The sequence below is a fragment of the Styela clava genome, chromosome 1 (genome assembly GCF_964204865.1).
Source record: "Styela clava chromosome 1, kaStyClav1.hap1.2, whole genome shotgun sequence".
Classification (NCBI taxonomy): domain Eukaryota; kingdom Metazoa; phylum Chordata; class Ascidiacea; order Stolidobranchia; family Styelidae; genus Styela; species Styela clava.
In genome coordinates this window covers 27,939,708-27,957,799 of record NC_135250.1, presented here as the reverse complement: position 1 = coordinate 27,957,799, position 18,092 = coordinate 27,939,708, and the positions used below count along the sequence as shown (strand labels likewise).

Below are 18,092 nucleotides of genomic sequence, written 5' to 3'. Positions count from 1 at the left end.
TACTAGATTTGCATTAAAAAAAAAAGATAACAATAAAAAAAAAATTCAAGGTTCATTGTTTAAATAGATAATTGCCGATTAAATTTCTTTATACTGCCATGTCAGAAAATCACTTTAAACTTGATTAATTAGGCGATAAATGTAAATACTTACGGTAATTAGAAATATCCTGTAAAATTGTCATTTCTTGTTCTAAAAAGTAATATAAGTGTGTAGAACATAAGATATTTTGTCATGTTTAATATTTATCTTTAAGCTCGTTTTGCATGAAAATAACACAATTTTAAGAAACAAGACACAAAATACTACTCATCAGTATGCAATTAATTACCATATAGAATTTTTCATAATTTATGGCGTTTAAAAAAATTTGTATTTGACTTGAATTTTGTCACATTGCAGTATTGTTTAAAACATACACACAACAGGATATAATGTAACATGTGAACGATGTTGTGGAAAAGTATGCTTTACAATAGTTGAGTTCAGTGGATATTCAGCCAAATATAGTAGAATATAAAAAAGAAATAAATAGCACCAACGATTAATTTTTTCCATTGATTTCAGTTGAGAGTCTAAAATAATAATAAATATTTAGTTATTTCAACATTAAAGCTGTTTTATATGTATTGAAAGAACATGAATAAAAATATTTTCAATTCAGAATGTTTCTTATAAAACTATGAAATGACTTTTAATTTGAACTAAATCCTGATTATGGGATTCAACTATTTAAAATCTGTAACACGTGTGCTTTCATCCAGTTACTCTTTAATCGATCTACTCTACTTAATACAAAAGTTTGTTTTTTTGTATTGACTACGGCGTTTTTTCTTATTCCTATTTTTCATTAAAGAAGAAAAATAATTAATATTCGATTTATCAATAAAACTATTTTTTGGTTATGATTACCTGTACTTTCCATATATTCTGATAGCAACTGAAGTTTGTCTACGTCAATGGAATCATAAAACGATTCTAATAAAAAATCAAACAGTTTTCAATTTGTTAAAAATTGTTGAACATTTTTTTCACATTTAGTAATTCAAATCCTAGAAAAAATCAAGGTATCTTTTTACAATTATGCAATGGCAAATAAACTTTTGAATTTATTTTAATTTTTAGTATTATATCAATATTCACATCTGATAACCATACTAACTTGCAAAATAAATGGGTTGGCAGAAGTCGAGGAAAATCTCATAGTGATTAAAAAGTTTTTATACGAATGAAAATGGAATTAGCAAAGATTTGTGAGAAATATCGGTTTTATGTATAAATGATAAAAATACCCGGATGATATTCGAAAAATAAAAGTATTTCAGTCTTTTAGTGACTTTCTACATCTTGAAAGGTTGAAAATTTAAAAACGAGTGGTTTATTAGTTGCAGAGAAATTACTTTTGGTTAACAAGAACAACAAGAACGCAACAATTTAGAAATTATATTTATATACTTTAACATGTATAATATAAGTCCACTAATGATGCATTGTTTTGGACCTCTTTTGACAAACTCTCCTTAATTGATGCGGTCTTCAAATAGTTGAAATAATGGTATATCTCTTGAGTTTATCTAATTGAAAATGTTTTAATATTGTTTCAGTTTTCAAATATGAAATTCTGATACTAACCCGTTCCAGTCGTAGATTCTGTCCCAGACACTTCTGTTTCCGATGTACTTGCTAGATTAGTCGAACTTTTATCTGATAAAATAAATGAGAATAAATACAGACAAATTATAACATACAAATTATATAAAAATATATTTTCATTTTATTAGGTCTAATTCTAAACATCAAATAAATTATACTAAATTTGGTTTCAAATATTTGTACTGACCGGTGCTAGTTGAAGTCGACGAAATTGTACCTGTAACATCAGTAGAACTTGTGTCTGTAACGTAACGAATAAAATTGATGCATATTCAAAAAAGATCTAAATAAATAAGAATAACTATTATTTCTTTATATTTTTATTAATTCCAATTTTCAAAATCATATCAATATTACTTTAAATATTTTTACTAACCAGTGCCTGGCAGGGTCGAAGAAGTTGAAGTTGTTAAATCAGTAGAACTTGAGTCTGTGGTTGAATGAGACCAAGAATAAAACAACTTTTTTATTTGATTGAGAACAATATAATAATAATATCATCGAAGATTAATGTGATAATTTTCTAATCAGTTTTATCTCTTGTTGTATAATATCATAAAACAAAATCTATAAGTTACTTGGTAATCTATTTTGTTTAAATTCTTGACTAATCTACGTTTGATTGATATAAACTGAGTCACTTGATTGAAAACAAAATAACCTAACATGTATGACAAAATTGTCTTTTACTATCCATTTGTCGTGTCGAGCTGCTCTATCGTCCGCTTAATGGTTCAAAGCATAAAAAATACTTTAAAACTCTGACCGTAGATTTTCACCTATATATATTTTTCAATATAACTATAAAATATAAAACCCTATACGTACCTCCGTCGAATAATTTTGCAGATAAAGCTTGATTCTCATTACCAAAAATGCTTGCAAATACAATACATATCAGCGTTAAATATATCGAGTAATTTGTTGATGACATGATGCAGCAATCGTTTTCAATGGACGTCTTTGATTTGAGGTATTTATCGTATGAATCATATTCTCATAAGCAGGTATTATATGTATATCAAGTTGTAGCAGAATTCCTTCAATATTGTCAAACATATTGGCAGCAAAAATTATATCGTATGGTTATTAACAAAAGATTGAATTGAAATGTTTCGTATTGTCTTGGGTTACATTGTTTTGTAATCTCGAACAATTTTATACTTATGACTGAAGAGGATTAAAAATAGACCAAAATGAATGTCCAATAGAATGTTAAAACTGCTGAGTCTCATAAAAATTACCCCCCTCATTATATATATGTTTATATATATATATATGTTCGTGCAATGTGTGTATTATTATGTATGTTTGTATTACTATATATATTATTTATTAATTACTTCCAGTGCGCCAATTTTTGATGAATTTTTAACATATGTTGTGCAATTGTTTAGGCACATACGGAAATTCTTCTGACGTCAATAGGAAACATTAAAAATCAATCTTTTGTTTCAAATCAAATGATGTACATTGCAGCTGCCAAATTTGCTGCCAAAGGGTAGTTGATATACTTCCAATTTTATGGTACTGTATATGCTACCTGCTTATTAAAACGTAATTTTAATTTGTGGTAAGCCCACATTGGAGAATTCATTGGATATCCATGCCGTATCATGTTATCAGTTATTAATTTAAAAAGCTCAATTTTGTTATGTTTGGTATGTCTTTTCCTTCTGGGTGATGGAAATCATGCTTTGGCTTCAAAATACTTGGATGGAGGTATGTATCAGGTCTTGAATTTTTTAAGGGTATTTAACATTTATTTGATCGGAAGATACTTTATGGCGGAGCGTGTTCATTCTCAAAATAATATCGGTATTGATAAATCAATATAACAAATCTGCCTTTGAAATCAATTTTCCAACAAATTGACATTTTATATTTTTTCGCATATGGTAGTGAAACTTGATATAGTAAATTCATTTTATTACTTCTTATCAAGCACTTAAAAGCGAAATGAGCTGAAATTTGAACAGTGTACCTAAATATGAGACTAAAATATTTAAAAAGCTTGTATTTCAATTCATATATTTTTTTTTGTAATTTTACAAAGGATAGTAACGATTGGGTGGTCAATATATTATTGCTAGATATAATTTGATAACTTGTCATTTCGTCTGGATAGTTCGCCGTATTGTCGATAAATCCAGGTCAGCATCACTATGCAGGTACAATTGTAGATTATTATGATCTCACATTGGGATGCGTCAGAGATGCGTTGGTCGGACATTGTTAATAACTTGAAATAGAATGATCAGATAATTTAAACTCAAACATTTTGAGTTTTGAAATTGGTTTTGTTCACATGCAGACCACTATGAAATACTATTGACCCCCCAAAATACATTTAATTCAGCCATAATTCCAAATTATGACACAGATTAACCAATTATAACCGGGCCGATCCTATTGGGTCGCATAGCTGGTAATTCATCGATGTGTTATGATTAGATCAGTCAAATATTACATTAGTCAAAATCAAATATGACACAATTTCAAGGAATGGTCTTAGCGCTTTGGCCTGATCATTGTGATTTGCTATAATTTATTTCATTTCCTCATAGACAAAAGTTCTCCGGACATAACGAACACATCAGACATGCATTATTTTAACAAGGGTTGGTGTTTTAATAATTATATTTTTGAAAACGGCTGAAAATATTCAACTTCTTGTTATGTACAAAACTAATCAAAGATAGAAAATTCCCAACAAGATTATTGCCTGGATTTAATAACACAATAATGTTAAGTGCATTAATAACGGGTTATTATTCATATTCATTCACTCATTATTTACAATCAGAACAACTATCTATTATTATTTCAGTAATATTTGGAAAAATGCAGCATATTTCCGTTTTTATGTTTAGAGAGTTTGGGATATCTGTCAAGTTTATTGGACAAGATGATAAAACTGTCAAAGTCAATGGTTGAAAAACGTGGTCTGAAACATCCACAACGAGAAGATACTTAATAAAGAAATGTTAACATTTGAATATAATATAGAAATTCTTTATTAGCTTGTTGTTTGTTGAATTTTGATCGACTTTATTTGAATTTAACGATTTATCTCAATAACATGATATGAAGAAAAAAAGTATTGTGAGAAGAAATTCTATTTTTTAAGCATTTTTTACCAAATGTATCCCTCGATTAAAGTAGTATTGGTATGAAAATATATTGGAATTTTGCCTCTCATTTCCAGAATTATTGCAGCGATAAAGTCGATTCACAACATTCGAATTTCATCAACTTATTTTTCATATTGACAAAAGTTATGACATGGTCGGTTTAGTAGTACTAGCTTTGTTCAGAGTAGCGTATTCAACTACTAAAGAGAAATTAATTCTACTTAATCATGGCTGATTCAGAAACGATTGGTTGTGAAAGTAGGCTTGGATTAACACCTGAAAATATTTTTCATGTGATGGAATCAAAACAATAATATAATAATATAATATACTGAAAATTGAATTGAATCATTCAAGTATTTCCATTAAGCGTTTCAATGTTTCTTAATTATTTCAATTGCCAATCATACATCACGATGACTTCCTGTAGAGTAAGAGGAGATCGGAGGGTTGGTAGTGCTTCATATACAATATTTGCGAACTTAAGTTCTACGTGAGGTAATACAGTATAATTAAAAAAGCGGGTTTTGCAACAACTGCATTGAAAGGAAGGATATTTTGCAAAAATATCACCGCACACTGATGCAAAAATGTTAGATTTGAAATAAACATCCACGCCCCGTTTAAAAAAAATACTAATTATCGAGATAGTGTTTAGGGTTGGGGTTAGGAATGATTCTAAAATTTAAATTTTTTTGCAATCCGTATTCCTAATCCTAGTTCTAACTGGAAAATTACGAATTTTTTTTTGTGCGGTGGTGGGGATGTGTTTCTTTACGGGGGCTTTCTACAAAATATTCGAAAGTAATACTCAACCACAATGCAATAAATTTTCTCTGGTCTCTGTTGGCAAGTGTTCCAAAATTTTCTAATGTATAGTGTGAATCAACACTTAATGAATTGTGCAAACCATTGTGCAAATTCGATAGTCATACCTTGTCATATTAGCAGGATTCCCAGTTTCCCGATAATGGGAGCTTCGAGGGTCGAAGGAAACTATTTGAGATGTGAACTCTCCAAAAAGCACTTGACGTGTTATCAAAGCACCTCCATGAATCGACAGACTCTACTCGATTTTTCTAACACGTTGTGGGTAGCATTTGTTAAAGCCTGGGACGTTTTAACCATTGAAGAGGTTTCGTATATGCAGATGACTATTAATACGAATTCACAAATTTCATATGTTTTCGGTATATCTAAAAATAAAATATGGAGTAAAAACAAATTAGTTGAATCTTTGCAAATAGAAGTTTTACAGAAACCGTTCATTCGTTCCTTGGAAAGGCGCAAAGATTCGTGATGTTATGCCGAAGACATGTTTTATGAGTTCTGTGGAGTGATTGGAAAGATTGATTTAAATAATCATAAATCCGTGAGATCATTTGAATAAAGAAAAATTTTGGTATGAGGAACACATATCATAATTTTTGTAATTTCATCAATTGATTCTAACTAAGATAAAACATAAATTACTCTTATTCATATTCATTTTTCAAACACACGATTTGCCGAAAGTTTCAAAGGTTAATTAATGGCCTATATACAAGGAAGTTTGTTCTATGAATTACTAATTCAACATCGTATACGTATATAGCAATTGCGTGGCAACAATTGGCAAGTAAGTCTTACCATTTATACGTGCGTAATTAATGATTTAGTAAGTCTTATTAATGCACACGTAACAACTGTTATCGTGGCCAAGTTTTATGTTTTAAAACAAAATATTGAATAGTTCTTCGTCGTATTAACTATAACAGGAGGCACATTAGAAGGAGCATGCATCGATTTGAGCTTGGATTTCTACTTATGGGTAAGTAATTTGTAGTATATATTACTTTTCATTTGTTAGTTTTTATAGTGTATATGAGTGGGCTCACTAGGCAAACTGAATATATTTGGTGAGTTAAAATTCTTCACTCTCAATAAAATAAATTCAAAGCCTTCTATACTTTGAAATTGAGAGACTTTTGGGGATTTGTGTTTTTTAAAAATACAGGAATTTTTGTGTTTTTTATAGAGAGTTTTCTGTAAAGAATATGTATAGTCAAAATAATTGAATTTCTCACCTCATATAGATATACATATAGTTAGGTCTTCTGCAAAAAATGACCATATGTTTGAATCTCAAACCCTTCGTAGCGGATTTACTATTTGCGTTGAACAGGAAACTATTCAACGTATCTTCTTTTTGTGAACTTTTAGTGGCAACAATACTTCACCACTGTAGTGGACAGAAGCAGATACACTATGATTTTTGTTTTGTACCTGATTCACCAGTATTTGTAAAGTAAGAGTTTTGCTTAATGTTTCTGATAAAATCTGGAAAAATCTTAAAAAGTATCCTATTTCATATATAAAAAAAATTTAACATGAAGAAGAAATAAATGAGTGTTATAAAACAGATTAAATTTTGAAAAATAATCAAATCAAATATTACGATTATTTAGACGAATATACTCAAAAAATTTGAATAGTTTATTTGAATATTATTATACAGACAAGAAAATTATATACACAGTAAGTGGGATTTCAGAGTCGAACGATGCAAATCAGCAAACAGTGTATCGGTAGTAAAAATTACCAAAAATAATTTGGCACTAAACAGCAGTCATTGCATGGGATCTCTGAAAATTGCAGGTAGGCAAAATGAACGAAATGTAGGCAGCTAATGTATCGGAAGTAATATGTTAAACTATAATAAAATCGAATATTATCTATTATATGAGATATTTTCAATGTTTATCATTCTATTTGTATAAAATACTTCGTATTTTTAGTTGGATCAATCAACACAGAACTCTGTTATTCCCAACCAAACGACTGTTTTCTTTTTACTTCGAAAAATGTGACTAATGAATTTATTACCGATGGATGTGGTAGGATATTTCCTCGTATTGAAGATAAGCTATATCCAATAACTCTGACATATAAGACTGAGAATGGTTTCTCTGACCAACTGCAATATTTTACTGTTGGGTCGATGACATACGAGAAGATTAACAAAACAGGTACATAGCGATGTAATAATGAAATACGAAAGCGTAATCCTGATTTGCCTGTAAACTAAATGGTTATATGTTGTTTGACACTCATTAAATTATCGTGTATCGCCTTATGACGAAATTCTGTATTGACAGTTTTATTACACGTTTTCCTGATTGTTGTGAATTGTGGCGTTATTCTGTATGAAAATAATGAGCTACATAAAGACTGGAGTTTGTTGGTAACGTTCTTAAACTCGTAATCTTTTTAGTTGATGTTTCGCATGATCTATTGACTTTTGTTAATATGACAGCTTGGATTAAGTATACGTTTCAATAAATACTTAAAGGTGATGAGAAAAAAAATACCCAAGAAAACATTCATCAGTTCACAAATGCAACAAGACACATGAAAAGTAGCCCTCGACCAACAATCATTAACACCGATACGCCAACTGGAGTGGATGCGATAACAAGGAAATTAAAAAAACCAACTAGTAGTAGCGACGACTTTGGCAGAAAATTCGAGAAATACTTTTTCGTCTCTACTGTTGTACTTGGCATGCTTCTCATTATAGCAGTTAGCATCATTATTGTTTTTTCTATCAGGTAAGATTCAAATTGAATATTGAATATACACTGCTCACGATCACAATGTTCTTGCTCGGAGCTGGCAAATTCTCGCCAAATGAATTGCACTCTTGTTTTTCGTATGCGTATTTAGATCCGGCTGTGAATATTGCGTCTACTGTACCCGCATTCGGCATTAAACCTATATGTAAACATACTACAAAATATATGTATTTTGATTTAGACAGCGAAACTACAAGACAGCTTCAACTTCCGAGAACACTGAAAAACCAAATACACATAACGCAAGTTTTCCAAGAGCTCAGATTAAAAATGATCGAAACATTTATGAGAGCAATATCGTTAATAAACGAATACAACCAGCTATACAAGCCGCGACCTCTGGATACGAAATACCTATTTCAGACGATCATTCTGACGCTGCTATACATTTCGATCCAATGCGTCAAGTGGGATACTTGATGAGCAATTCATTGCAACAACCTGATGGATCATCTGAATACGAACCGACAAATTTACACCATTATTATGACATTGAATATTAACTTAACTGTATAACGATTTATTTGTTTTGCATCAATGTATCATTCAAAAGTCAGTGATCACTTGGCGCAGTCGCGAGCATAGTTTACTTTTGATTTTCTTTTTGGGTGTCGCTGCTCGATAACTAGTTTTGGTTCCCGTGGCTTTCCTCCTTAAGTGATGTAAATAATATTTTATTTTATTTTTCAATTTGTATTATGATTTTTGTCTTTTACTGGTTGAAAAAAAATAAACTTGACTTGACCTCTAGTATGGACTATTCGAAAAGAAAATGCATTACAAATCACACATCAGAGACATCTTATATACATTCCCATGTTAAACACATACTCAACTGTAGGACATTTTACTTTTTTCTTTCAATATTCTTTCCTTTTCAACTTTTTAGTTTAATTTTGATGTGGAGCCATATACAGTTTTTTGTTGATAAAATTTACTTTTACTTGTAAATTCTAGTAAGCTTTGTGAATAAATCACAACGTAATATACCTTTGTGAAATGCCAATTATGAAAGTGAAAGATAATTTGTAATATTTTAAGATTGGATGTATCAGAGCCATAGACAATGTAAGCGTCAGATTATAACTAGATTTTGATTTAATTGTAATTTTATAGGAATTTCTGTCTTCAATATTACACATTTTATGCGCGAATTCTTGTATGATCATATTTTAAAAGCGGAATAATCGTGAATAACGATAAAACACAATAAAGCAAAGTGAATTTTTATTTGTATTCAGTGACTATACTCCGGCATATTCTCATTTGCTTTTTTTGTGAGACAATAGTTTAGGTAGGTATTTGGAAGGAATCTGGCTTTGGCAAGCTCATTATATATTTATGACGTAGTAGTGACGTAACGTTGTGATGACGTAGTCAGGTCTCAGGAATGGCAAATGCAAAAATTATTACAACACGCCCACCCACTAAACTAGAACTATTTACGGCAGCCGTCCCATAGTTCCAGCGTTCAGAATATAGTTTTGAGAAATTGTGGGTGTAGGTTTGACTTTCGTGTCCCTATATTTCGGCATTGCTCTCTTGTTTAGTCATTTGATCCTCCATTGCCAATAAATATTTTGTGGAAGGTATTCTAAATGAATTTTTGGGCCCACAAAATGTGTTTGGGAACATATAAGCAATATTGCTAATTTAAATTTTTTTGGAAGATTCGATCTCATTCATGGAATTACATTAGTCAGATCATGATTTCAAATAACGAACCTCAGTAAACTGTTGCAGGTGATCGCCTGTGCAAGAGGAAGTGATTCCACGCATTACCAATTAACATCGGGCGTACTTTACAATTACTAATCTGCATTTGGCAAATAATATTCATTGCTTTAGTACACGTAATAAATGAATGGGTATATGAATACTGTGATGAACGCATGCGTAACAACTATTGCCTTGGCTGACCTTTACGTTCTCAAATTTATAACTTGGGATAACCAAATAAATTTATTTGGTGTATGTCCAAGAGACGGCAACTGATATATTTAAAAAACATGCATTTCTTTGTGCGGGTATTGTTAATTATAGGTTAGTAATTTCTCCATGTCATTTTTCAGTAGTGACTCTCACTAATGTATATAAGCGGATAGGTGTTGCTTGATATGAATTTTAGAATTCCATCGAGGTATTGAGTCTTTTAGAAATTCGTGACTACCCTTTCTATAACTTGATTTTTTTTTAAGGATATAACCTCTTAGTACTGAGTGAGATAGTTGACATCTGCACTGAAAACAACTGTACGTATACTTAACGAAGTTATTTTCAATAATATATCGCGTATTTGAAACTCAAACCCCAACTTTATATGAACATGAAAATATAGTTTGAATAATCATTTTTGAATTTTAATTTTCAGAAGAACAGGGCATATTCACAGTATTTGGGAATTCAAAACCGATAGTTGCCCATCTGTTGACAGCGTCTTGTTAGTTAAAATTACTGAAAATAATCTCAATCAAAACAGTCAGTGCATTGCATCTCTGAAAATTACTGGTATTCAAAGTGAATATATTTTTTCGTGTTTATTTGTAACAATTAAGCAACTTTTATTTAATATAAAAATATTGTTTTGTATCCGCCTTCAAGGCTTGTTTCGATTCATTTGTGTCCTGGTAATTTTGTTTCATCATGTGGTTATTTCTCACGACACATATTGTTTTATACGTTGCAGAAATGCACTACTTATCTAGTTTTTAATAGTTTAATAGTTGTTTTTATGAGCTCCTGTTGCGTTAATTTTAAATTACAAATGTGTTAGTCTTAGTAATGTGTTTCAAATTTTGCAAAAAATAAATAATTTCCCTGAAAATTACAAGCGATAATGTTCTCACCATTCATCTTTTAAAAAGTAATAAAATGTTTCACCTTATTTGTTTATTAAAACGAAAGATACCTGGGATATCCTTTTTTTTGTTGAGATCTCCACGTAGGTAACCAATATATCGAATATAATATGTGAAGTTAGGACCCGATACTCACATTAGTGTCGTATATGGTAAATTATAGCAGGTATTATCATGTAAAGGCACCAATTGATCACTATGTTTCAGCTGGATTAGTGGATACAGAACTGTGTGCTTCTAAACTCAACAACTGTATCCTTTTCGCCTCAAAAACTGTATCTGATGAATCTATTACTGACGGATGTAATGGGATACACCATCATATCAGTGGAGATAATGGTTTTCTAATTAATTTGTAATTTAAGACGGGGAATGATTACTCTCATGAACTTCAAAATTTCAAAATCCTGTTAATACACCGACGCGGTTATACACCCGGTTAATACACCGGGCTATAGACATGCCCATATAATATTCAATCCAAATTATATTTTATCAAAAATATTTTATTAAAAATGAAGTAAAAAGGCCTACAAATACGACGATGACGCGATCAACAGGCGCCCATATGTCAGTTGAAACTGGTTTATCATCATTAAGACAGCCAAAATACCATTGGTATTTCCAATCTTGCTTCGAATCAGCGACCATATGTCATTGGAATATGCTTCATCAAAAATCAAGACACCCAAAAATACCATTGATATTTCCCACCTTGCTTCGAATTAGCGCTCAAACAGCGCCCATATGTCCGTGTAAAATGCATTATCAGAGATCAAGTCACCTAAATTACCAGTGGTGCAGCAAGCTGTTATGATTTGGAAATAATGTTGCTGTTGTTCCCCTTCATTGTATTGCATGCTACCCTTGTTGCTAAATAGCGACAAAACATATGTCGATCTCTCTGACCGTATAATATTCAATCCAAAATATAATCCATCAAAATATTTTATTAAGAAATAAAGTAAAAATGACCACAAATTGCTTACAAATAGGACGGAGATGCGCTCAAACAGCCCCCATATGTCATTGGAAATGACCTATCATCATCAAGAAACCTAAATTACCATTGGTATTTCCCATCTTGCTTGGAATACGCAGCGATCTGCCTTGTTTTAAAAATACCGGATTTTTTGTCAAGCATATGCTACTGAATATATTACAGCTTTGGTGAGACGGTGCCTGTGATTTCTTAGGGGCACGTTGAGCCAAACGAGCTGGTCACAATACCAACCTTTGGCAATAAAATTAAAACAAGTAAAAAAAACTCGATTCGGTTCGATTTAAAAGACGATTATGTTTAATAAATATTATAAAGTTAAAGCACTAGTAAACTTAGTTTTATTATTACATTTTTTTGTTTAGCACAAATACAGGTTGAGATAATTCAGCTGCGAAATCGTTTGTTAACTAGACAATCAGCTACATAATGCACAGAGTGATAATATTCATTTGCATTGTTGGATTTCTAATCCAAACATCAACCCCATGGTGGTGGAGGTAGGTTCTTATATTTGACTACTTGACTAAACCACTAATACTTAACATGTTTATTGAATTATTATAAATAAAATAGGTAGCGCTTTTACATATTTATTCCGGAGAAGAGGAAAGTCGATAAGGTCGCTAAAATCATATGGCGAACCCAGCCCTCTAGTCCAGCAATAAGTCCATGTCGGTTATTGGATTAATTAGCCAGTTATTTGTTTCACCTGCATTGACTTGTTGGTGAAGTCGTCCTACTTCGGGAAGGGTCCAGCAACCCTCTCACACTTAATTATCCCACACGGGATTTGAAACTGCGAACCTAAAAAGAGTTATTGGAGGTGCGGATCGTAAATCACACCTCCGAGTAGTTGAACAAATCTGACATAGAAATAAATTCACTGATTTCTAAATTCGTTGTGGCTGGATACTGTCATATCTTTTCAAAAATAAAAAATAAAGGCAATATTATGGGAACACGAGAAATATGCTCAAGTATATGGACACGCAAAGCATTACCCCAATTTTCGAAAATCATATGCAGTGACTGTCCATGACCTGTATCGGAGTCACTTCTATAATGCCAGATCAGATCCCACAGTCCAACTTTCGATATAAAAAACTATCCTCTTCAACTAATCACAAAATACACCCGCAAACGGCGAGCACGGAATCAGCTGATTTGCGTCCGCAGAACGTTCGGTGACGTCATAGCAAACAATAAATGTATCCCACTGAGCTAACAAAAATATTTGAAATAAATAAAAGGCTCGGGTTTCAAATAGCAACTGTCAGATCAGATCCCACAGTCCAACTTTCGATATAAAAAACTATCCTCTTCAACTAATCACAAAATACACCGGCAAACGGCGAGCTCGGAATCAGCTGATTTGCGTCCGCAGAACGTTCGGTGACGTCATAGCAAACAATAAATGTATCCCACTGAGCTAACAAAAATATTTGAAATAAATAAAAGGCTCGGGTTTCAAATAGCAACTGTCAGATCAGATCCCACAGTCCAACTTTCGATATAAAAAACTATCCTCTTCAACTAATCACAAAATACACCGGCAAACGGCGAGCTCGGAATCAGCTGATTTGCGTCCGCAGAACGTTCGGTGACGTCATAGCAAACAATAAATGTATCCCACTGAGCTAACAAAAATATTTGAAATAAATAAAAGGCTCGGGTTTCAAATAGCAACTGTCAGGACTCCAACCCGCCCCCGCCCTGCCCCCCCCCCCCTCCCCATACACACACACACACATACTCAGACACAAACACACACACTCTAACACACACACCTTTCATTCACCACACCACCAAGATATAAACCAAAAGGGACTATGAAACAACATTTTATTTTATTAGGGCTAACCCTGACCCTAACACGAGTCGCAATCATAACAGTCGCTGTTTTAATGGGGGGTGGCCATTATGATAGTCGCTGTTTGGAATGTCGCTCACTTGATTACGTCGCTATTAATAAGAAGTCGCCATTATGACAGTCGCTGTTTTGACAGTCGCTATCCGGCCTGGATACCAAATAAAAGAAATAGCCTTCTAGAGAAAAATTTCATTTCTAACCACTGAATATTTTAAAGCAATGGTCGAGTAATCAAAGAGAAAGGCGACTTCTTAGGTTTTCCACTAGGTGTTCAAAAATGCAAAACAATCCATGGGTCCACTACGTGTCCGAAAACTGTAGATTTATATTTGAATATTACGTTTTTAAGATTGAGAATACAGTTTGTCAAAATTAGACAATTTATGTCTTCGTCCGTTTTGTGTTTTGTTTTAATGAACAAATATCAGTTTAGTAACATTTTAAAACGACTTTATTCGGGAACAAGCCTTTACAATTTATAATCTTCATTTTTTAGCAGATGCATAAAGTTTTATCATTCATGCAAAAATATTATGGAAAGCAAGCAAACAACCTACTCCCGTCCAAACTCCCGTTCAAAGAAATGGGATGTAAAGAGTAAGAACAATCCGCTAAATTTGGTAATTGACCACAGTCGCTCAGAAAAATTCCAGTTTTCCTTTTGATCAGAAATTGGGAATCCGAATCTATAGTTTCTAGGTTGTGTTGAAGACAATATTTATAGTCTCTTGAGTAAAATTTTAAAACTAATGGATGTCGGAGTCCGGGTCGAAACAGATTTTTTTAGTCAGAAGTCTAACTTTTGAGCTAAATCAAATGGATGTATTTCATACAATTGCTTCGCAGCAATAAATAATTTTAGCTATGAGATGAAGCCAGTGTTACATATATATATCACCTGGTAATCTGGAGTCCAAAACTCTGAGTAACATAAGACACACCTCGATAGATCTTGTGCCTTTGAGAATACTCGTGCAAAACACTGTTACCATTTACAAAGTGAGAAACGAATAAAAAAATGAACTTAGGAATATTTTTATAGTGAATATTCATACACATCCATGGAAGTGATATTTTCTCATAATGGCAAAGTGTTTTTGGGCCGGAGGTGGCAAAGGACAGTCAATGCGGAAGATGTATCTCATGATTGACGTTTATATACACAGGATTCAAAACTCAGTGGCACCTCCAAGGTTATACTGCAGACGAAGATTTGGAAGATTTTTCTTTCGAATAAGAAGCTAAAGCACCAATTGCAGCCACTCCAAAAGAACTGTGTTTCAAGTATAGATATTAACATATCATTTAACATGAGTGCGTGTTTCTTAATGCTTGTGTGTATTCTTTGTCTCTTCCATGTGTAAAGTTTTATTATGGAATACATTCATTACTGAAACATTCGGTATTTAAATGCAAATTGCAAAGTGAATGCCTAGAAAGAATGTAATGAAAGACAATCAGGTCACCAACAGCAAGAGCATGTCTGTCAGGCTTTATGGGTTGAATTAATAATAATTAGACAACGCCCAGGCTTATTTTAAAACCAACTAGTAAAACATCTTGCAAATTACTGCACCATTCGCTATTCAAACGCACATTCCATAGATATCAAATAAGAAGAGAATTTACATCATACAATGCCTAGAAGGAATGTAATGGAAGACATTCACGTCACCAACTACAGTAGCAAGTCGGTCCAGGCTTTCTGAATTGACTTGATAACAATCAGACAAAGCCCAGGCTTGATTATAAAATCAGCTAGCAAAAAAAACATCAGGGAAATTTTCATTTCAATTCGTCTACTTTCATAATGTTTTAGCACGGTTGCCTAAATATCGCCAGCAGCTAATCCAAACTTAGTATAATGATGCAGCGTCATCACTATTGATGTTGTCATTACAGTACTTAGCGATATGGTTTAATAGGTACGTTGTAATATTTTTTGCAGTAACAGTAGGATTCTACAAAAATAAAGAGCACCGCTCAAATAGCACGGAGGTCATATTTAAAGCATAACAAATTTGGACCCAAGAAAGTTTCAGAAAACAATCTTCTCTAGCGATTTCTTAAACCCACTGGGTGCTGAATATTTTTGAAACCGATTGGTCTATTAGTTGCAGACCAAGGCGATTTATTCCTCAACAACAAGGATTTGCTGAACAATTGATAGGCGCGCTCTGCGTTAAAAATACTTTGCCTCTAACAACAGGATAGTAAAATCTTTTTCACCCAGATGATAAACTCTGTACAGAGTACAGTTATATCCAAAGTTTTTCTAAACTTACATATTAACTTGCCCCTTTTAGATATGAATAGCGTAGTCCCTAAATCAGGGATGTCGACTTTAAAATCCATGTCCTCGGAACGTGAACCATCGATACCAGTGTTACAGGTTTCTCTGTGCACTAATCAATAAAACGTCTGGTCAAATCCAAAATGACCGAACCTAAACGTGTCAATTTGTTATTGTTGATCACTTTTACAATTGTTATTAATTCGACGACAACTTTAGCCTATTTTACTTGGATTCATTGAGGCATGAATATGACAGGGACGAGGCAAATATTTCATATTTATATCTCAAAAATAGGAAGTCACGAAGCTAGCTTAAATATATGACAAACCACGGCTTCGTAAGACCGGTCCAAGTCAGATATTGGGAAAAGTTTAGCAGTTATTTGTCCCAAATGTTTGAAATTGTATGAACATTGCCTGGAATGAGGAGTTTTATACGGCTACGAATATAATAAATACACATGACGCATCTGAGCCACTTCAATAAGACGTCTTGTTCAAATTACTGAACACATGGCGCACGATTGTCACTGGGTATATTCGTGTCGGGGTATGGACCACAACCGGTGTTAGCAAACCGATGTACTTTAATGACTTTGTGGGCTGAAGTTTGTCTGCTTAGAAATTCGACATGAAATTTTTAGGTTTTTTTGCATAGAGATTCAACACGTCGAAAAATTACACCGATATGCAAGAAACAGACGCTCACTATTCTATCTCCAACGTGAACAATCCCGGGCTTGGTAAATGCGCAAATTACCAATTGTACCTGAGTATGCATGCAAAGACATACTACCAATATTTGATTTGTCATTCGACCTATATGAAAACATATTACAAAATATATCAATTTTAATTAGGCAGCGAAACTGCAAGACTGCTTCTACTTTGAAGAACACCGAAAAATCAAATGTGCATAACGCAAGCTTTCCAAGGGCTCAGTTTGAAAATGCTCAAGCAGCTATGATAGCAATATCGTTATTAAACGAATACAACCAGCTTTACAAGCCGCGACCTCTGGATACGAAATATTATATCAGACAATCATTCTGACGCGGCTATACATCCCGATCCAATGCGTCAAGTGGGATACTTTATGAGCAATTCATTGCAACAACCTGGTGGATCATCTGAATACGAACCGACAAATTTACACCATTATTATGACATTGAATATTAACATAACTGTATAACGATTTATTTGTTTGGCATCAATATATCTTTCCAAAGTCAGTGATCAATTGTGACATAGCGCAAGCGCGAGCATCGTTTACTTTGATTTCTTTTTGGGTTTCGCTGCTCGAAATCAGTTGGGTTCCCCGCGCCTTTCCTCTCCAAGTGATGTAAATACCATTTTTTATATATATATATTTTTAGCATGATTTTTGTCTTTTACAGATTGAAAAAACATAAACTTGACTTGACTTCAAGTATGGACGAATCGGAAAGAAAATGCATTACAGACTGATAAATTTACCCGCATGCTTTTATACTTTACTATTTTCTCGTAAACCACACATCAGAAACACGTTATACACATACTCAACTGTAGGACATTTTACTTTTTTCATTCAATATTCTTTTTTTTCCATATTTTGGTTTAATTTTGATGTGGAGGCATATACAGATTTTGATTGATAAATTCTACGTTTACTTGTAAATTCT

At 32.7% G+C, this 18,092-nt stretch overlaps 1 protein-coding gene and 1 long non-coding RNA gene across 3 annotated transcripts; both read left to right on the top strand.

Moving 5' to 3' along the window:
- Positions 1–6,460: 6,460 nt before the first annotated feature.
- LOC120326597 (uncharacterized) lies at positions 6,461–9,592 on the top strand. 2 transcript variants are annotated; one of them, XM_078115957.1, is made up of 6 exons: positions 6,461–6,597; positions 6,990–7,074; positions 7,285–7,424; positions 7,565–7,795; positions 8,119–8,377; positions 8,583–9,592. In XM_078115957.1, exons 1-6 carry the CDS (start codon positions 6,564–6,566, stop codon positions 8,902–8,904), a joined length of 1,071 nt encoding a protein of 356 aa, XP_077972083.1. In that variant the 5' UTR covers positions 6,461–6,563; the 3' UTR covers positions 8,905–9,592. The 2 variants fall into 2 exon arrangements, with proteins under 2 accessions (XP_077972083.1, XP_077972088.1); XM_078115962.1 differs by lacking the exon at positions 7,565–7,795.
- A 3,032-nt stretch (positions 9,593–12,624) lies between these two features.
- Positions 12,625–15,377, top strand: LOC144424447 (uncharacterized). Its single transcript, XR_013476721.1, has 3 exons — positions 12,625–12,759; positions 14,632–14,729; positions 15,299–15,377. It is a non-coding gene; the product is annotated as an uncharacterized LOC144424447 (long non-coding RNA).
- Positions 15,378–18,092: the final 2,715 nt, after the last annotated feature.